The following is a 20108-nucleotide window of genomic DNA, read 5'->3' as shown; positions in this document are numbered from 1 at the left end:
TGACATGTCAGTGCAACAGTGCAAAGTTATTTACACACCATTTTTTACCCCGTTTTACTTCATATGGACCGTTTTCAGTACCAAAACGATGAGTACTACATAAAACGGGCTGTATGACCGGTGTGTAAAGGAACATTTGCTGGTGTGTAAGGAATAACACCCATTTTGGGTATAAATTTTATACATTAGCATAGATAATTAACCGTTATATTGGTTTTAATAATAACAATAAAAACCGAAACAAAAATGTAAAACCCACTTCTAAATAAAAACACCATAAACCCCTGATCATCATCCCAAAAATAGTCAACCTCACTACACGACGTCGTTTAACTGAACTACCACCACCACCACCGGAAAAATAATAATTAAAATAATATTATGGTGCACAACGCTTACGATTCTCTAGAACTACTATCCAACTGTCCAAACAAAATCGACGCCGTCGAATCCTACAATTCAAATCTACTCATCGCTTGTTCAGACGGATCTCTTCGAATCTACGTTCCACAATCTTCCACGTCATCATCATCATCATCACCACCACCGTCGGATCGTCATCAAGCTGAAACCCTAGATTTAAAAAAAGAAGCTTACGTATTAGAAAGAACAGTTAATGGATTCTCAAGGAGACCTATGGTGGCAATGGAAGTGTTGGATTCAAGAGAATTATTGCTTTCGCTTTCGGAATCGATTTCGTTTCATAAACTTCCTAATTTGGAGACTCTTGCGGTTATTACGAAAGCGAAAGGAGCGAATGCGTATTCGTGGGATGATAAGAGAGGGTTTTTGTGTTTTGCTAGACAGAAAAGAGTTTGTATTTTTAGACATGATGGTAACGATATTTTATTTTTATTCGCTCGTTTATTCGTTCGAGTTAATTATTCGATAGAAATGTGTGCATAATTGATTCGGTCGAGTTAGTTTTGATTATACTATAGAAATGTGTGCATAATTATATGCGTCCGCATAGTAATTAATAATTGTGATATATCATTTATATAGGAGGACGTGGATTTGTGGAGGTGAAAGAGTTTGGTGTACCGGATTATGTGAAGTCTATGTCTTGGTGTGGAGATAATATATGCTTAGGGATTAGGAGAGAGTATACTATACTGAATGCTACGAATGGTGCATTAACGGAGGTGTTTCCGTCGGGGAGGATTGCTCCACCTTTAGTTGTGTCTCTTCCATCCGGAGAACTTCTTCTAGGGAAGGTAATATATACATGACTCTTGTATTATATGTGAGCTTTGTGGAGTGAAAGTTAAAAGGAAGGGAGAGCATGTGTTGCAGTGAGGGTAAACCGTAAACGTTGAGCAAGTTGAGACACGTTTTAACAATTTCTGGTTTTTTTTAGCTCTGTCAAGAATTGCTACTTATGTTTCAGAGTGAATGGTTTTGTTTTTATCTTTCGAGTAAATGTGACTAGAGGAATTTAATCATTTCAAAGTTATAACATCTAATGTTCTCTATCTGTTAGTACTTGTTCTTCTGCAGTTCTGCTATCTAGTGCTTTATTAAATGATAATATTTCAAATGCTGGTTTCTTAATATTATTAGACATTTGCCTTAGTTTTGTGAATCTCTGTTTTTGAATTTTGTGTTTTCAGGATAACATTGGAGTGCTTGTGGACCAAAATGGCAAGCTCCTCCAAGAAGGCAGGATTTGTTGGTCTGAGGCTCCAGCGATAGTTGTCATTCAGAAGCCATATGCTACAGCTCTTCTACCAAGACATATTGAGGTACTCATAAATTTGTAGAGAACTGTATGTACGAGTGTTCATTTATTGTTTATTTGAACGTTGGGGTTGTAAGACTTATTCTTATTGTCAATTTGAGGTTTGCAGATACGGTCTTTAAGAGTCCCTTACGCCTTGATACAAACAGTTGTTCTTCGTGATGTCCGCCTTATTCACCAAGGAAAGAATGCTGTAATTGTTGCTTTAAACAATTCTGTTTACGGATTATTTCCTGTTCCTCTTGGAGCACAGGTTTGTCTCAAACTCAACAAGATATGAGTCTTTAATACTAGTACTAGGTAAAGTTGCATGCTTTGTATTGTAGATTCAAAATATACTTTAGGATATGAAATTGCAAGTATGGCATGAGCTATTCAACACTCCTCCGTTGTCATTTTGATGTAAAGTTTTTTGCACAATTAAGGACATTTGCTTGCCTTTCCTGATAACCAGATAGGTAAATACCCTCATATTTCAAGGAGGCAACTGGTAGTGATATGTGTATTTTTTTTAGCGTTACAACAATTAAGTGAATTTAATTAAAGATCTAGCAGGCTTGTCTAACACTGTATGTCAATGCAGATTGTACAATTGACAGCCTCTGGAAATTTTGAGGAAGCCCTGGCATTATGTAAGTTGCTGCCACCCGAAGATTCAAATCTCCGAGCCTCAAAGGAGCAGTCAATTCATGTAAGGTAATATAATTGACAATTTTTTAGACACTCACATTGGGACTGCATCTACAGCTTCAAATATTATGTTTTACTTTAGGCGTAATTCTAAACGTCCTAATGCATAGACGTTAGCTAAAATGTTTCTCCTTGATAACATGTTGTGAAGTTGTTGCTATCATATTTTCTTATTAGATGGTGTGATTATGTTTTGACATTCAGATCCCTTAGTGCACCCAAAAGAAATTTGTTTTTTGCAACCCTCAAAGAAGTGATATACCTAAGCAAGCTTATCTCTTAAAGTTTAGAATACCTTTAAAACATAATTACTACAACACTCTTAATTCTTGATTTTACAAAAGGAGTGGTACATTTCCACGATTTAAAAGGGAAAAATTGAGTTTGCCACCCATCTATCTCTTTTTCAGTATTTGTTTTAAAGCTCAAGGTAGTTATCAAAGCTAATGTGCTTTTCAAAAAAAAAGTAAATCAAAGCTAATATAATTTCATATATCGGATCATGTTACAGATATGCACACTATCTGTTTGAAAATGGGAGTTATGAGGAGGCCATGGAGCACTTTGTGGCATCTCAAGTAGAAATAACATATGTGCTGGCTTTATATCCATCTATTCTTATCCCCAAGTCGTCTCTGGTTGGTGAACCAGATAAACTTCTTGATGTCAGTGGAGAGGTGTATTTATCAAGAGCCTCGTCTGGTTTGTCAGATGATATGGATCCTTCTTCAACTTCTCATCTACTGGAATATGATGAGAGTTCAGCTCTTGAGTCAAAGAAAATGTCTCACAATACTTTAATGGCACTCGTCAAGTTCCTGCAGAAGAAGAGGAACCACATAATCGGAAAGGCGGCTGCTGAGGGAACAGAAGAGGCCATTTCAGATGCTGTTGGGCATTCCTTTGTTTCATATGAAAGCAACCGTGTCAAGAGATCAAACAAGGTAGGATAAAACATTTCTGTTACTTAAATTCTAGAATTATTGACACAATGACATGGATCTGCTGGAAAACTATATTATTATTAGTTAGTAATATAGTATTCGTTTAATTATTATTAAAGTATTGTATTTACTAAATATATCTGGTGATACTTTTATATTATTTAGTTAGCTTGCTAATCAAGCTAATATGGTTAGTGTTAGGAACAACCTTAGGCTTAGCACAGCGGAAGCAATTAAACAAGAAGATAACAACCAAAAAATAGATAAACGACACATGAGATTTAACGTGGTTCGGCCCCAATGGGGGGCCTAATCCACCGGCTGCAAACTAGGTATTTTATTGAATATTGATGCTCTGAACCATGGAAATTACAATTACATATTAGGGGTATATATAGGAAACCAATTTGGGTTTCTTGCTTGTTGAACAAGGAAACCAATTTGGGTTTCCTAATCAATAAACACAACCAGCAGGCCCGTAAGGCCTTCACAAACCCAACAATCTCCCACTTGAAGGCCTTGTGATAAATTTCAACCCTCCATTCAAGCAAACGATATCCCCGTCATCCAGTATCTTCAGATAACCGAAATCCTCAAGCCTTCCGTTCCAAGAACAAACTAAAACTTCAAAACAGAAGTTTCCCAAGTCTTCAGTTCTCCATGAACAAGCTAGGATTTCAATAAAATCAGATAGGAACAGAAGTCTTCACAGGTCCAGCTCCCAAGAACAAACCAAACTTCAATCCATGCATCCAATGTATACCTAGTTGCAATGGCCCTTTTCATTAGTCACCTGAAAGGCCCATTGAAGCTGTAAATTGCTTCAATACAGTGAGACACAATTGACTTAGTCATGGCAAAGTCCACCAATGACTCATCCTCAATCTCAACCGACTCCTACTGATTTCAATTACCGGCTCTAGAGACTCCAGAGGAACAACACTCTTCACTAGCGGTAGCATCACCGGAGAGTTTCATTCAGATGCCTTGTCTTCAGAACTTAACGTCGATTTTAACATATGTCAACACACTCCTTGTGCTCCCAGTGTTACAAAATCGTGTCCAAGTTCAAACCTCCGAATACGCTCAAACAGATTACTTGAAAGTCCCAGAGTCCTCTACCGCGCACCCGAGTCGTATAACTCTCGAATCCGCGAGTCAAGACTTTTCTCCGAAAGTTGGTTCAATTCTTCTGGTAGTGCAGTAACCTGCACACTCCAAAAGTCTAAACAACAAATGAGGGCTTCACTACAGTAGGTAACATTAAATGAAGCAAACCAAAATCTGTAACAAGAGGCTTCACTTCCTTCTAATGAGTCCCAATGCATCAACCCAGACACATTCTCATAAGCAGAATTTTATCAACCTCGGACGACTCTAAAATCCCGAGCACCTCATGCAACCCCACAAGTCAACTACGCACAGCTCCCACTGTCCCTGTTATTCCAACCCATGCTAAACCAGACTTCATGAGACGAACCTCCACTAGTATTCAACCAACGAAAACCTTCACCCAATACCAGTACAAAGATCCTCTCAAAAGTCAAAACACTGATCAAAACTGAATAAGGAATAATATCCACAGTTCCAGACCAGTTAACAACAAACGATCAATAACAGCAGTAGAGAAAACAAGCGTTAGTTTCATGACTTTGCTAACTTTTTTCACTCGTGTTGACACTAGCAACCCCGGAACAAGAATACTTATAACTCAACGCACTCCAAACCAGCTAGTTCTATTTTCTTCATAAAAAGTACCACATCCAACAGAAATCCAATCCAATAACACATGTATATACCCGGTCGAACAAAGGCTTAACCCTAATCAACCTGATACCTTATTTCAATGGACTAACTTAAAACAATAGTATTTATCTTCTTTTATTTTCTAATCGATCAAGGTAATATCACAGCAACAAACTGAGTAACAAGCACCCGCAAAAACCACACCCTAATCGTGAATTAGAATAACCCGAGATACAACTCACAATAAACTGAAGAGAGACAATACCTCAACCTCTGATCAATGACGAACAAGAATGTCACGGTGGTTACCAAGAACAGTAGCCAATACCTTCTCGAACAAGAAAACCAAAACAGTGCTTTCATCATCTTCCAATCGATCAATAACACCATAACCCCAATTTCCGGAAACCCTAAACGCAACCTCTGATCAAGAAAATCAATCAAAAATTCAGTTGAACAGATTTTAGATCTGATGCGGGTTCCAATTGGTGATAAAACAGGTGGAACAGCAACGAATCACAGCTGCAAACCAAGCACAAAAACTGATCGAATGAGGAAGAACAAACAAAATCAGCAGCAACAGCAGTTCCAGCAGCTAACAGCTGCAAATCAGCAGCAAACAGCAGCCTACAAGGATAGAAAAACCCTAATCGTGGTGGCTGTAAATAGCAGCAGCTTGGCGGTGGCAACAGGTCCTAAACTCTGCTGTGAAACAGCGGCTCATGGCTGCAAACAGCAGAGCCGACAGCAGCAACCAGATTCGAAAAATAACAGCAGCCTTGGCTTCTGGCCTGTTGTAGGTAAAAACAGCAAACAAGGGGGCAAAACAGGACCCCTAATCGACAAAGACAACCACCACGAACAAAGACAGAATCGAATCAAACAGAACCTTAGCTCTGATACCACTTGTTAGGAACAGCCTTAGGCTTAGCATAGCGGAAGCAATTAATCAAGAAGATAACAACCAGAAAATAGATAAACGACACACGAGATTTAACGTGGTTCGGCCCCAATGGGGGGCCTAATCCACCGGCTGCAAACCAGGTATTTTATTGATGCTCTGAACCATGGAAGTTACAATTACATATTAGGGGAATATATAGGAGGACAGCTAGGGTTTCTTGCTTGTTGAACAAGGAAACCAATTTGGGCTTCCTAATCAATAAACACAACCAGCAGGCCCATAAGGCCTTCACAAACCCAACAATTAGTATCTCTACAGACAATAGGCTGTAACGTTTATAATGAATGAATTGAATTAAGTTGAGTCTTAGACTTCTTGGAGATCCCTGTTTCTCAAAATACAGGAAAGAAGACCACTTACTTTTCGAATTGTAAGTATCTATCTGTTTTTCTGGTTTGATTCACATCAAATTGGTATCAGAGCTCTCGATCTTGCAACTTGTGGTTTGTTGAACAATGGGATCAAGGATGATTGTTGATGTTCCTGCTGATTTCCAGCATTTTCGGGCAGCTACTGAACGATTTCAGTTGAGGAATAAAAAAGGCTGGATGAACTTGAATTGGCCTTGGTGCACTTCAAAGAGACAACTGAATAGCAACACGCTGAAATCATGGCATTATTGAATAATCAGTTTGGATTGAAGCAACCAGAGGTTTGACAAGCAGGGGTATGCTTATTCCAGGCAGCGTCGATGACCATGCCACCACCTAGGGTTTTGACTTCAAAGGAAACAGGTTTTGGGATAGATGAAAGAATTGAACCAATTAATAAGCAGACACAAACTCTGTTTATCGAAGGTTCAACTACACCCATGATGAGGAAAGAAGCTGTTGACAATAGATCAATGGCGCTGGATGAAGATCAGTTGCATAGAAAAGAAGAGGCCGATATTATACAGCTAAAGGAAATCAGCAAGGATCTCAAGGAAGTGAACACATTGGTTGCTCAACCAACAGTGGTGAAAGATATCAGTGAGAACTATGGAGATGTTCGTGGTAGTCATGTTGTAAAGCAAGACAAATATAATTATGTACTACGGTTTTCTATTACATTGCTTTGGGGCTGGTCACCTGGAACAATAACAGCAGAAGAGATAAACATTTTGCAATAGATATGCGGGTGACTACTGCTTTGCGGATGACTGTTGTTTTTGAGAATAGGAAACAAGAGTCGGTAGAGAAAAAAATTGGTTACAGAAGAGGCATTGGAAGCGAAGTTAATAATGATGATGACTACCCATCAGATCCGCGAATCACCTGAAGCAATTTTGAAGCCACACCTTGAGGACAAGGTGTATTTTAGGTGAGGGAGTAATGATATGGATCTGCTGGAAAATTATAATTATTACTTAGTAATATAATATTAGTTTTATTATTATTATGATTAGGAAAGTATTGTATTTACTATAGATATTTTATGATATCTTTTATATTATTTAGTTAGCTTGCTAATCATGCTAATAGGATTAGTAAATAGGCTGTAAAGTTTATTATGAATGAATTGAGTTTAGTCTTAGACTTCTTGGAGATCCCTGTTTCTCAAAATACAGGAAAGGATACCACTTACTTCTCGAATCGTAAGTATATATCTGTTTTTCTGGTTTGATTCACATCACCATAATTATTATTGGTGACGTTTGTGTTGTTTTCGTGCAATTGACTAATGATTGTTTTAGGTGATGTTCTAGCTATAATGGGTGAAATAAAAATAGTTCAGCTAAAAGGGAAACCGATCAAATGGGCGGAATGAGTTGAAACTTGAAAGTCACCCAAATGTATTTTAAATGCATAAATTCTTTTAATTCTCTTAAATGGGAAAACAGCTTTTGTGTAATGATATATGAAGTTCCTACACTCAGTATGTTTAGGAAAAACAAAAATGGAAAGTAAGTTTTGGATCAGTCTGACCTCTTTTGACCATTTGACATTTAGAAATTCAATCAATTAGAAGGAGAAGGACCTAGTGTATTAGGGTTCTTAACCCGTGAGATTTGGAAACAGTAGCCTTTGCAGTAGCCATCTCATTGCATTTTGTTGATGGGGTGTATTTATCTTTTATAATCTATTAAATAAAATAAGTTCTCTGCTGCTCAAAAATAAAATAAAAAATGAAACAAGTTATCCAAACAAGTTTATACTCACTCAGGGTCTTAAAGTTTACTAGCATCATTCGATTTAATGTTTTTGTTGCACCTAGACAAAATATATTACCCTGCGAATAATATAATTTTATGAAAAAAGGGTGAATGAGAATGATTCGTGTATAAATGGGAGAGGGATCCCTGTTCACGCTAACCGGGGAAAGTCGAGCCTTTGGCTCTAATACTCTTTAAGTGTAACATTATTTTATAATTGATTTGTAAGATTTGGTTTAATAACGAGCTATAGTGATCTACATTGGTTTATTCTAGATTTTTGTTATCTTCAGGGCAGAGTCAACATTCCCCTGGACTCTGGTGCTAGAGAGATGGCTGCAATATTGGACACTGCACTTCTCCAGGCCCTGCTTCTGACTGGACAGTCTGCTGCTGCTTTGGATTTACTAAAAGGACTCAACTATTGTGATTTGAAAATATCCGAGGAGATATTACGCAATGGAAATCACTATTTATGTTTGTTAGAGCTTTACAGAGGCAACTCACTACATCGTGAAGCTCTCACACTTCTTCATAACTTAATTGAGGAGTCCAAATCAGATGAACCAAAAATTGAGCTCAGCCAAAAGTTCAAGCCGGAGATGATAATCGAATATCTCAAAGTATGTCTTCTTTATTTATTTATAAATATTGTAGCATGTTTTACCATTTATACAAGTTGATTCTTGTAACAGAGATGTAAAACCTTTTATGCAGCCTTTGTGTGTGATTGACCCAATGATTGTACTGGAATATTCGATGCTTGTTCTTGAAAGTTGTCCGACACAAACTATTGAGCTCTTCTTATCTGGAAACATTCCAGCAGATTTGGTTAACTCATACTTAAAGCAGCATGCTCCGAGCATGCAGGCTACATACTTAGAGTTGATGCTGTCAATGAATGAAAATGGCATCTCTGGGAATCTGCAGAGTGAAATGGTATATCTTTACACTACACACTAGTATTCTTTCCATTTCCTGTATTTAAAGTATGTTACCAAGCAGACTACAAAAAACTTTTACATGTGTTGACCATGCTACATTAGACAAATGAGAACTAAAAAATAAGTTTTATGCATTTGCTCAACCTTTTACATGCATTGTTAACAATGGTATCCCCTTCTGGCCTAAAAAGCAATCATGACACGTAGTGGCGGAAACTTGTTGACAAGAATCAGTCTTTCAATTATTTTTCAATGATAACGAATAGGTAAATTTGCAGAGGAGTCTTATTAGGAAGGGAAAGGGTTGGGCAACTCGATATAGAAAGTGAGCATTTTCTTTCAGAACGGAAATAGTATTAAACGATGTGTTTCTCATAAGAGAAGAAAATGTTAACCTTCTTTAGTATAAAGGTGCCTCTGCATTAATAAAAGTCACCAAGATACTACTTATCAGGAAACTTGTGATATTTGTGCTGTAGGTGCAAATATATCTTTCGGAAGTGCTTGAATGGTATGCTGATCTCACTGCTCAGAAAAAGTGGGATGAGAAAGTTTATACCCCAGCAAGGAAAAAGCTCTTGTCAGCATTGGAGGGTATTTCAGGATATACTCCGGAGATTTTGTTGAAGCGACTACCAACAGATGCTCTATTTGAAGAACGGGCACTCCTACTAGGGAAAATGAACCAGCACGAACTTGCATTGTCCATATATATTCATAAGGTATTAGTTGTTAGGGAAACTGTCTTGTCGACTTAGAGGTTTTGGTTACTTGTTATAAGAACTTGTAGAGGGACATTTTATCCCATTTACTTATGAACCAGTGAACTTGGGTTAGGCTTTATCTTTACTGGCTGAACTAGTAAAGTAAGAAAAGCGCTTAAAAGGGAAAGGGTCTAGAGTCTCCCAAGAGGGATTCTTGATGCATAAAAACTAACCTTTGAAATCACTTTTTTGAAAAGAAAAAAAAATCACCATTGATTAGATATGACGTTTATAGCTCTTATAATACAATGTAAATATATTCTTGTTATCCTATCCGACACACTAATTATGTATTAAAAAGTTATAAATCCTGGACAAGGAGTGTTTCATGTCAACCGAAATCATGTCAACCCGTGCAAGTAAATAAACTGTTTGGACCCACCCTTTTGGTTACCTCTGTAAGAACACATGCATTATCTAATAGTTATCTATATATACTGAATCAAGTGAAGCTCTTTGATTCTTTGTCAAATTAGTTGATGTTCTCTTTTTTGTTAATAACTATGTATATGTCTTTGTATTCCAGCTTCATGTTCCAGACATGGCACTGTCCTACTGTGATCGGGTGTATGAGTCAGGGCTTCATCAACAGCCTGCAAAAGCTCCTGGCAACATATACCTAACTTTACTACAAATCTATCTGAATCCCCAGAGAACTACGAAAGATATTGAAAAAAGAATCAATAATCTAGTTTCATCTCCAAGTCCAAAGGTTAGCTGGACATCACTTAAAGGTAAAGGAAGAGGGTTAGGTAAGAAAATTGCGGATATTGAAGGTGCAGAAGATACCAGAATAAGCCTAAGTGGTACAGATAGTGGGAAAAGTGATGGTGATGGTGATGGGGATGAGGAAGCGATTTCCAATATCATGCTAGATGAAGTGCTTGATGTTTTGAGCCAGAGGTGGGACCGAGTCCAGGGAGCACAGGCCCTCAAGCTCTTACCTAAAGAGACTAAGCTACAGGTGACCACCCTTTGTTTTCTATAATGCTCGGAAGTTGATAAAATTGCTCTAGTCCTGAACAGATATGGCAAGATTTGTCTCAGATGGGTTGGTAATGGGCCAAAATGGGTCCAAGTTGAAACTGGTCATAGTTTTACAGGCTGACCAGCAAAAACTTTGTGATCATTATATAGATTTTTTTATTATGGAGTTCATGTGTTGATTATGGGTTAAAAACAATGTTATTGCAATAATAAAATAATTCTTTGAATAGACTTGTTTAAGACTTGCGTGGGTAGTGGGTTGTATACATGATTAACAGACTTTGGCCGAGTTTCAGTCCATTTCACTCCGTTTATGACTAATTGGTTTAAAATTGCTACCTCTATTGTTAAGGGCTTGATGTAAGTAACGGTGCTCACAAATGAATGATAAATCTTGGCTTTCTAGTGTTTAATAGAAGATTTGTGAGTCCTAGAACATCATTTAAGAAAATATTTTTACTGGAATCTTGAATCGGTATTGGTCTATATTTGATACATAGTGAGAGGATAAGACCCATTAATTGTTGTTAATTCCCTCCCTTCCCCTCCCCCCTTTTTTTACAAATCTATTCTAATTCACATCTTGATATTGGTAAATGAGTTTTTCTTTTTGGTCTTTTATTGGTCAGAACTTACTTCCGTTTCTTGGACCTCTTCTGAGAAAAACCAGTGAAGCACACCGCAACTATTCTGTCATTAAGAGACTCAGAGAAAGTGAAAACCTCCAGGTAATGTCATCAACAACATTTATGTCCTTTCAAAAGTAAACCGAAGTTGCCATTAACAATTTTTTTTTATATATATATTCTTATGACATTTGTATGCTTTAACATATGTCTGGGCAAAGGACTGAACTGTTAACACTTTATTCAGTCAATAGAAAGATCCTTCTTTTTTTTTATGAAGTTTTCCATGTTTAAATTACATATTCGCGCATCTGATATTGGCATAAATGAATCGATGGTATTGATATCACCTCTCAAGTTGTTTTTTTTCCTGTTTTGTTGAAATGTTCTAGATGCTTGAGTAGCCAAACACTATTTTAAACTTTATACTATCTGCAGACTAAAGATCAACTATACAGCCAAAGAAAAGTGGATGTGAAGATCACAGCTGACAGCATGTGTTCCCTTTGTAACAAGAAGATAGGAACCAGTGTTTTTGCCGTCTATCCTAATGGAAACACAATCGTGCATTTTGTTTGCTTTCGTGATTCTCAGAATATGAGAGCTAGTGGAAAAGGATCAGCGCTAAGGAGAATAAGATAAAACACATTTGGTAAACTAATTTTGCGAGAGCCTTAAATTAACGCCAAATCATGCGTTCAATCTTCCTCCAAAATTGGATTATTTGCTTGGCATGGTAGCCAAGGGTGGCTAAGTTTTCATTGAATATCCATGGCTCAACAGCGAAAGCAGAAAGCAACGTGTAAAGGTTCTTGTTTCGTTTTGTAAAGTTTATGGTTTTTTTTTTTTTTGGGGCGAAGAGTTCTAAGTGGTGTGAGTTTGGTACTTTGGTCAGTGTGAGATTGGAATGATATCTGCACTATGAAAGATGTATTTATAAATGTATTGAAATTGTGTGCATAGACACTAAGTTTAAACTTTCATATGTAATGTACACTTGTCTTAAAGAAATGAAGAGAAATAGAGTTTTATGGTATGATGATTCCATTTATAATTTTAATTTCAAATATTATCGTGATTAGTCTCTGGCGCATCTAATTGGTTTGTAATTTACAACAATGCATTTTTTATAACACATAGAATTCCACATAGGATGTGCTTGTTTCTTTGTCGGATGTTTGTCAAGCTTTATAATGCAATTCCAAGTTTGATGAGAGTTCTTTTTGTTAGATTATAGATGTTTTGCCTGTTTCAAATGGTTTGTTTATATTCTGAATTGTTGTTTATGCAGTGTTTTGTTAGATTAGATGTTTTGCTTGTTTGATGCGGGCCTGTCATAAAGATCGTCTTTGACATTAAAGGTATCGGGATATGCCTAGACCTGAACCGAGCTTGGTATAGCCAACCGCCCAACCTGACCAAGTAGTCGGCTTGTCCGCAGTGAAGCATCTCCCAGATAAGTTTTCAAACACACCTGTTTCTAGTATGGTGTCCTAATATGTTTGATTTGTTTTATAAGTTGTAGCATTAAGATCGAGGGTCATGTATTCTTACATTAATATCTTTTATTTCTTACCACACCCATTTACAAAGTCATCAACTACAAATCGAAAATAACCCATGAAGCATTCTACTAACATATCAGCAATATTCGTTTACAACGATACTATTTCAGGCATAACCTTGAGAGAAAGAAGGCTCCCAAGTAACAAAATCCTCTTAATTTTCGGAAACATCTAAAATCATTGATCATCTCAGATATTAAAACAAATAAACCTACGATATAATGAGTGAATAATTAGCTAATCGATCACTTTTTTGACGGATTTTCCCCTCCACCTGCTGCAGATTTTGCTCCTTTGAATCTTGCAACCATCTGTCAAATTGGAAACCAAAGTCCATTACTACCTATATTACAAAGTTAATATGCAACAATAATTTTTTATTTATTATTATTATTTTTTTTAACGGCAAAGGATCACCGATGGACCACTAGCCCACCCGATCCGGCCCATAACCTCCTCATTATTGAAGTCACTAGGTAACAATCATTTAAAACAATTTACTAAGCAATGCATGTATTACACACTCACCTTTTCCCACTTATCCATAAAGCAAGATTTATGATCAGCAAAAGATGAATGAACAAATAGGCTCATGTACTCTTTTGCATTATCCATAAATCCAGCTTCTGCAGATTTCTTCCAATCACAGTATCTGATAGTAACTGGGGACGGCGGGGCAGGGATGTTGTCCAGATTCGGCAGATGACTCATTGGTGTCGGATTGACAGTGCTTCCAGTATTCCCAGTTGGCATACTCATTGCTTTGTTTCCCATTCCTAACAAACAATACACATTACAACTATATCTATGCAATTATTTTATTTTGTATATATAAAAGAAAAAACAGGGCATACATTCTACAGTACAGGAAAGGGAAATTTCCGAAAAAAATTAATGTATTTACCAAAATTTCATAATGAGGGTAATTATAAAATAACTTTGAAAAAAAAAGATTAGAATTTTTGCTAGGAAAAGATAACATAATTCCAATAGTTTTTTAAAAAATTTAACAAAATATCTAAAATTTATATTTTTAAAAAATTCTTTAAAATTTGGAAACCAATTTTTGTATTAAAAAAAAAAGAGATTTTACTTGATTTTTGAAAAAATAAAAATAAAGATTAGAATTTTTGTTAGGGTTTAGGAAAAGATAAAATAAACTGAATAGTTTTTAAAAAAGTTAACATAATATTCAGAATATTTTTAAAATATATCATAACATCCCACAATTTTAAAATATATTTTTAAAATTGAATAGATTTTTTACTAAAGATTGGGAACCAAATTTATTAGCATTAGAAACAGATATTTTAGTTGTTTTTGGAAAAAAAAAAAAGGAGTTTTCTTATGATTTAGAAAAGATATCATAAATTCAATCATTTTTAAATTTTTTAACATAATATCCAAATAAATTTTAAAATAATATAACAAATAATACTTTTTTTCCATTAAAAAAAAAACCAAATTTAGTATTTAAAAATAAAAGAGATTTTACTTCTTGTTGAAACGCAAGAAAGATTGGATTTTTTGTTAGGATATAGAAAAAAATAACATAAATTCAATAGTTTTAAAAAAAAAAGTTAACATAATATCCAAAGTATTTTTGAAAAATATAATAAATATATTAAAAATTGGGAACCAAATTTAGTATTAAAAAGGAGAGATTTCACCTTGTTTTTTTTTTAAATATAACAAATAATTTATGCTCCTTCATATGTTCAAAATATTTTACCTTCAATCTATGTAAGAAAGTTAAACTTTTTTTCCCGTGAATTTTCCATTAAAAGAAAAAAAAAACCTAATGTGTTTGTTTCTTCATCTAAAGCGTATATATGCTGTAGTTCAGGAAAAAAAAAAAACATATAGATGCTACACATTAATTAACAAAAAACACATAGATGCTACACATTAATTAATAAATTAATATATGATAATAAAGTATAATGTGCTGATGTATAATAAAAAAAAAATAAGAATTAGTGTACCTGTGAAGGTGTATGTAGAAGAATGGAACGAAATTAAGTAGGTATACAATTACTAATAGCAGAAAATATATATATGAATGATGTATGTTTTTAACTTTTTATATAGTGGGGTTATAAAAGCCTACTTTCTCCTCAAGACAACTTGGATGGAAAGACATATTTTTCATTTTTTTTTCCCCTTATTTCCGTAAAAAAAGAGTTTTACTTTTTGGTGAAAAGCTAAGTGGTTTTATTATTATTTCATTAAAATATATGAAGTTGTAATTATCTACCAATAAAAGAAATTTTCTGTAGATACATCATACATCATAATTAACTGAATATTATATTATTAAAAAAGTAATTAAAATTAGATTATTGATTTTATTTTTACGAACATGTCCAAGGGCATAAAAAAAAATTATACTTTTCATATCAGAAGCCTCAATTTTATAAAACGACAAGTTAAATTTTAGTAGTTAGGGGGAGAGGAGTTGCAAACGGCTTGCAGGCGGGTTGGCCGTGCCGCCGAAAGAACGGCATGCCAACGACATGAAGGTGAGCGGGCTTTAGCCCTGCGCGGGTTGGAAGAAATGTAGACGTTGGGAGGTGGGGCCTCACCCTTTTTGACCATTGTTGAGTTAAAAAAAAAAATCCAATCACCTCTTTGACTTTTGACCGTTGGGGCTAAAAACAAAAAAAAACCCTTCATTTTATCTATAAATACATCCTTCTTTTCTCAAACAAACACAACAAAAAAAACTATATCTTTTCATAAACCAAACACATTTTTCACAATCATCCATGGATCCAAGGAGGGGGAAACATGTTAGAGGTCCACGAGCACCGACACGAGGCAACTTTCGTCTACCACGAAGAGTTGAAACGCCTTAATATCAACCTCAACAAGTCGACCCCTCACAATACTATATTCCCGACCCACCACCGACTACTCAACCTCAACAAGTCGACCGCTCACAATACTATATTCCCGACCCACCACCGACTACTCAACCTCAATATCATTATGCCTCACAATCTCATACGGCGTATTTTCCTCCCCCCCCCCCTTGCGCAATGCATCATCCTCCCTCTCGCGCAATGAATCCTCCTCCAACTACTCGCATCCAAGATTACGAGTGGTACCAAACGGCCGAGATTGATTTGGAGTCGTTCTATCCGTTTGATAGCGTAAAGCATCCTCCTCCCCCTACCCACTCGTGCAATGCACATACTCCCCTCCCCACCGATGATGAGGATGAGGTCATTCCCGATACACAAGAAGTTCAAATAGGTATTAAACTATGTTACTATACTTTATATATATATATATATATATATATAATATACGGTTATATATTTATTATATATATACGCTTATATATATATATATTAATATACGGTTCAATATTTATATATTTATTAATAGTGGAAGAAGTTGTACCGAAAAAGAAGTTTATAAACCGGGCTGAAAAAGTAAAATGGATGCAAGAAGAAGAGGTGGCGTTGGCACAAGCGTGGATTCATATTTCCACATGTAGAGTAGTCGGTAATGAACAAGGACGGGATAAGTTTTGGGAGCGAATTTTTTTAGAGCATTTCTCGAAGTAGTTGGGTGGTACAAGTCGAACTAAGGATAGCCTCAACACCAAGTGGGGCAACATGAATACGGCAATAACAACGTTCAACGGATGCTACATCCAAGCGGTATTTATATATATTTTATTTAAGTTTATTTTGTTAATTGTTAGTAATATATTTATATACTTTATTTACGTTTATTTACGTTTATTTTGTTAATTGTTAGTAATATATTTATGTACTTTATTTACGTTTATTTATATATTTAATATATTTACGTTTATGTTGTTAATGGTAGGACGGTGTAAGGAATAGTGGATGTAATGATTTAAATGTGATGACTGAGGCGTTGAAGGGCTACAAAACAAGAACCGGGAAGGAGTTCACGAGTATTGCAGCTTGAAAGGTTGTGAAAAACGAAGCAAAGTCAAAAGAAACAAGAGTAAGAGGAGTGACTACAAGTTTTTCAACACCCCACACGCGAACTCCGATCTAAAAAGCAGAGCGTGGGCGATTGAGCAAAAACAGGAGATTGCGGCGAAGTATGGATGGGAGTTTAATGAGTAATTTTTATGTTATTAATCTATCGTTTATTTTTATGTGTCGAACATTTTAATTTTTATTTGTCTAAGTGTGTAATGAACTTTGTTTAATTTTAATATGTATGGTTTATGTTTTATTTATATTGTTTTGTTTAAAAATTGTTTGATTAAATTAAATGAAAAAGAAAAAAAAATTGGGAGAGTTGAGAAGGTCATGAATGTCATTGAAAATGGTTGGGAGGGTTGGTTGGAAGGGTTGAAAAGGAAAATTGAGTTGGAGGTATTTGATTGGTAGAATTTGGGAGGGATGAAAATTTGAGCCACATGACTCCTCTCCCCCTTAGCATTTAGACATTACAGTGACATCCAATTAGACCATATGCGAAATTCAAACCATACATGTTTGAGATGAAACCTAAGATTCTCAAAAATCTCACATTAATCCACTCTTACAAATATACAAAATAAAATTTGAAACCTGATGGACTTCTTCAAGGTCATGTACCAATGTAGTTATTATTGTTATTATTATTATTATTATTATTATTATTATTATAATAGTTGGATCATAAGAAATTGCAAAATCATTAGGACCAAAGTGTCACGATGGGCATTTTATTAGACATTGCATCAAATTTAGTGTAAAAAGAAATACTTATATATTACCACAATATATTTTGTATATGTAAATTTTTGTTTTAACAAGTTTAAGGTAAAAAAAATCTTCAATGAAACACCAAATTTGGCGTATTTTGATAAAAAAAAAAACTTGATTTTTTATTATAGAAAATAATATCAACTTTACTCTTTAGGTAAAATAATAATATATCAAATTTGATATTTACGAACCTATTTAAATCAAAACATCAAATTTGATATTATTATAACTAGTAAATTTCGGGGGCACCGCGTTATAGAGTCTCGGTTATCTTATTGAAATGATTACATTATTTTAATGTATTTGTGTTGAACCTTCAAGCAATTAATAAAAAAACATTATGTCATAAATATGTTTTTTTTAACGTTTGCAAGAAACCGAAAAAAACCCCTAGTAAAATACCCGAATAGGATGTAATGTGGCAAAATTCTTTAATATATTAGTTGAGAATAGTGGTACAGCTGTGAGCACAAAAAGGTTGAATGTCAAAAAATAAGGTGAGAAAAACCAAAAATTACCCGTGGTGAAAACACAAAAAGGATGCAGTATGGCAAAACCCGAATGGTGGTACAGGGTGTGATGTTGATGAATTGTAACTAGCCAAGTTTTCTAAAAGTAGTCAAGAAACCAAGGAGTAACTCCATATAGAAAACTTGTACGGGAGGTGATCAAACAAAATCCTCAATATATTAATTGATCATTCAAGTGGGATGAAATGTAGCAAAATGCGAGTAGTTGTAAGGGATATGACCATAAAAAGGTTGAATGAACCAAAAAGAAAAATCGTGAATAAACCTAAAAAAATAACTGTGATAAAAAAACCCCGAATGAGATACGATATGGTAAAATGCAAATAATTATACTGAGTTGTAATGTGAATGAATAGTAACTCGCCACGTAGGCGACTTACTATTCACATCCCTTTAATTTAATAAAGTATATAATGTATTTACCGATTTAAAAAAAATATTATATCTTATAAATATATAGAAACGAGAGGAATACCCGCGCAATGCAGCGGCGGTGGCGGCGACGGGTGGTGGTAGTGACAGTGACAGTGGTGGCGATAACAGTGTGGTTATTAATGTAAAGTAATTGATGTAAAAGATTTAGTGTAGTAATTTTAACGATTAAGGGATATATTGTGAATAATTTTATTAAGACTATTATAGGTATATTAGATGATAATATTTAAATTAGTGAATAAATGAAAGTGATAATTTGAATAGATAGAATTAGAAAATATTTTAGAGATATTTTGAGTAGATGTAGTGTGTGGGTTGATTTTTTTATTTTTATTTTTTTATCACAATTATGATAAGATTAAATGCTAATATCTATCGATCCTCTAAAAAACAAGAGATTTATTTTTCATAGTATTTGAAGTCATTAATCTATAGATTGTGAGTTTTATTTTCATTATTATGGACATCCTATGAATATGTATGGTAAGTGATGATGAAAAGAAACATCTTACAAACTATTTGGTGTTGGTGGGTCAGAGTCGGGATATATATGTATGGATCCATATATTCAGGGGGGAAAAAAAATTCCGTAATAATCAGTGGTCGAGTTACTAATTTTGTTGGAGTCGTGAAACCCGTGTGAATAACTAAACGATTGTTGAGGTTTAGTTGATTGCGTAGTGTAACGATGTACATAATAGTAGAATACTCAATTTAAAGATGGAAGAAAACATGTATGTAGTCAAATTTTAAAAGGGAGCAAAGCAAACATGTACTCGTATTTGGCCTAAAACTTCTTTCTTTTTCCTTTTTTTTTATTCATCATTGAATCCAATCGATTTATTGTGGTTTTTTTTTTTATTCATCATTGAATCCAATCGATTTATTGTGGAAAAATAATAAATATCACGATTATAGAATTTCTTCTGTGACATTGTTTTTTGGTCGCCTCTTTCTTTTTTCATGGTTTCCTAAGACTAATAATATTTTTTGTTTTTCCTTGTCCCAAACAATTAACAACTACAAATCATGATTAGCAGAATTCAACCAAGATATTAATTACTAGCTCACAATATGTCAATATCTTATTTTTTTCAACTAACAAACAAATATCAATTTTCATTCACAAATCTGAGACCAAAGTGTATTGAACAATAAATAATTAACATAAGCCATATAACTCTCTAAAACATTATAAAAACCATCCCAAAGTAAAGCGAAACAAATAAATTACAATATGAATAATAAGAGTAAATAAGTCGTTCTTAATTCTTCGACGCAATGTCTCTATTT

General features: G+C 34.7%; 2 protein-coding genes across 3 annotated transcripts; one reads left to right on the top strand and one right to left on the bottom strand.

The window, feature by feature from the left end:
• Positions 1-260: 260 nt before the first annotated feature.
• LOC122579498 (vacuolar sorting protein 39-like) lies at positions 261-12576 on the top strand. The gene is made up of 12 exons (XM_043751678.1): positions 261-835; positions 1006-1217; positions 1614-1745; positions 1851-1994; positions 2325-2437; positions 2943-3375; positions 8513-8842; positions 8937-9158; positions 9643-9885; positions 10454-10891; positions 11544-11642; positions 11979-12576. Exons 1-12 carry the CDS (start codon positions 382-384, stop codon positions 12180-12182), a joined length of 3024 nt encoding a protein of 1007 aa, XP_043607613.1. The 5' UTR covers positions 261-381; the 3' UTR covers positions 12183-12576.
• Positions 12577-13154: 578 nt separating this feature from the next.
• LOC122579504 lies at positions 13155-15164 on the bottom strand. Of its 2 annotated transcripts, none has more exons than XM_043751683.1 (3): positions 15091-15164; positions 13634-13881; positions 13155-13416 (listed from the first exon to the last, which is right to left on the bottom strand). In XM_043751683.1, exons 2-3 carry the CDS (start codon positions 13877-13879, stop codon positions 13351-13353), a joined length of 312 nt encoding a protein of 103 aa, XP_043607618.1. In that variant the 5' UTR covers positions 13880-13881; positions 15091-15164; the 3' UTR covers positions 13155-13350. The 2 variants fall into 2 exon arrangements, with proteins under 2 accessions (XP_043607618.1, XP_043607619.1); XM_043751684.1 differs by lacking the exon at positions 15091-15164 and adding an exon at positions 14838-14860.
• Between the last annotated feature and the right edge of the window lie 4944 nt (positions 15165-20108).

The sequence above is a fragment of the Erigeron canadensis genome, chromosome 8 (assembly GCF_010389155.1).
Source record: "Erigeron canadensis isolate Cc75 chromosome 8, C_canadensis_v1, whole genome shotgun sequence".
Classification (NCBI taxonomy): domain Eukaryota; kingdom Viridiplantae; phylum Streptophyta; class Magnoliopsida; order Asterales; family Asteraceae; genus Erigeron; species Erigeron canadensis.
Note: the sequence above shows the minus strand (reverse complement) of the source record. Positions and strands in the feature narration are given on the sequence as shown.

Coding starts and splice junctions, on each gene's coding strand:
- LOC122579498 (XM_043751678.1), top strand. CDS start 382: ATGGTGCACAACGCTTACGATTCTCTAGAACTACTATCCAACTGTCCA. Junction 9,159..9,642: donor GGAATCTGCAGAGTGAAATG/GTATATCTTTAC, acceptor TTTGTGCTGTAG/GTGCAAATATATCTTTCGGA. Junction 10,892..11,543: donor CTAAAGAGACTAAGCTACAG/GTGACCACCCTT, acceptor TTTATTGGTCAG/AACTTACTTCCGTTTCTTGG.
- LOC122579504 (XM_043751683.1), bottom strand. CDS start 13,879: ATGGGAAACAAAGCAATGAGTATGCCAACTGGGAATACTGGAAGCACT. Junction 13,417..13,633: donor TTATGGATAAGTGGGAAAAG/GTGAGTGTGTAA, acceptor CCAATTTGACAG/ATGGTTGCAAGATTCAAAGG.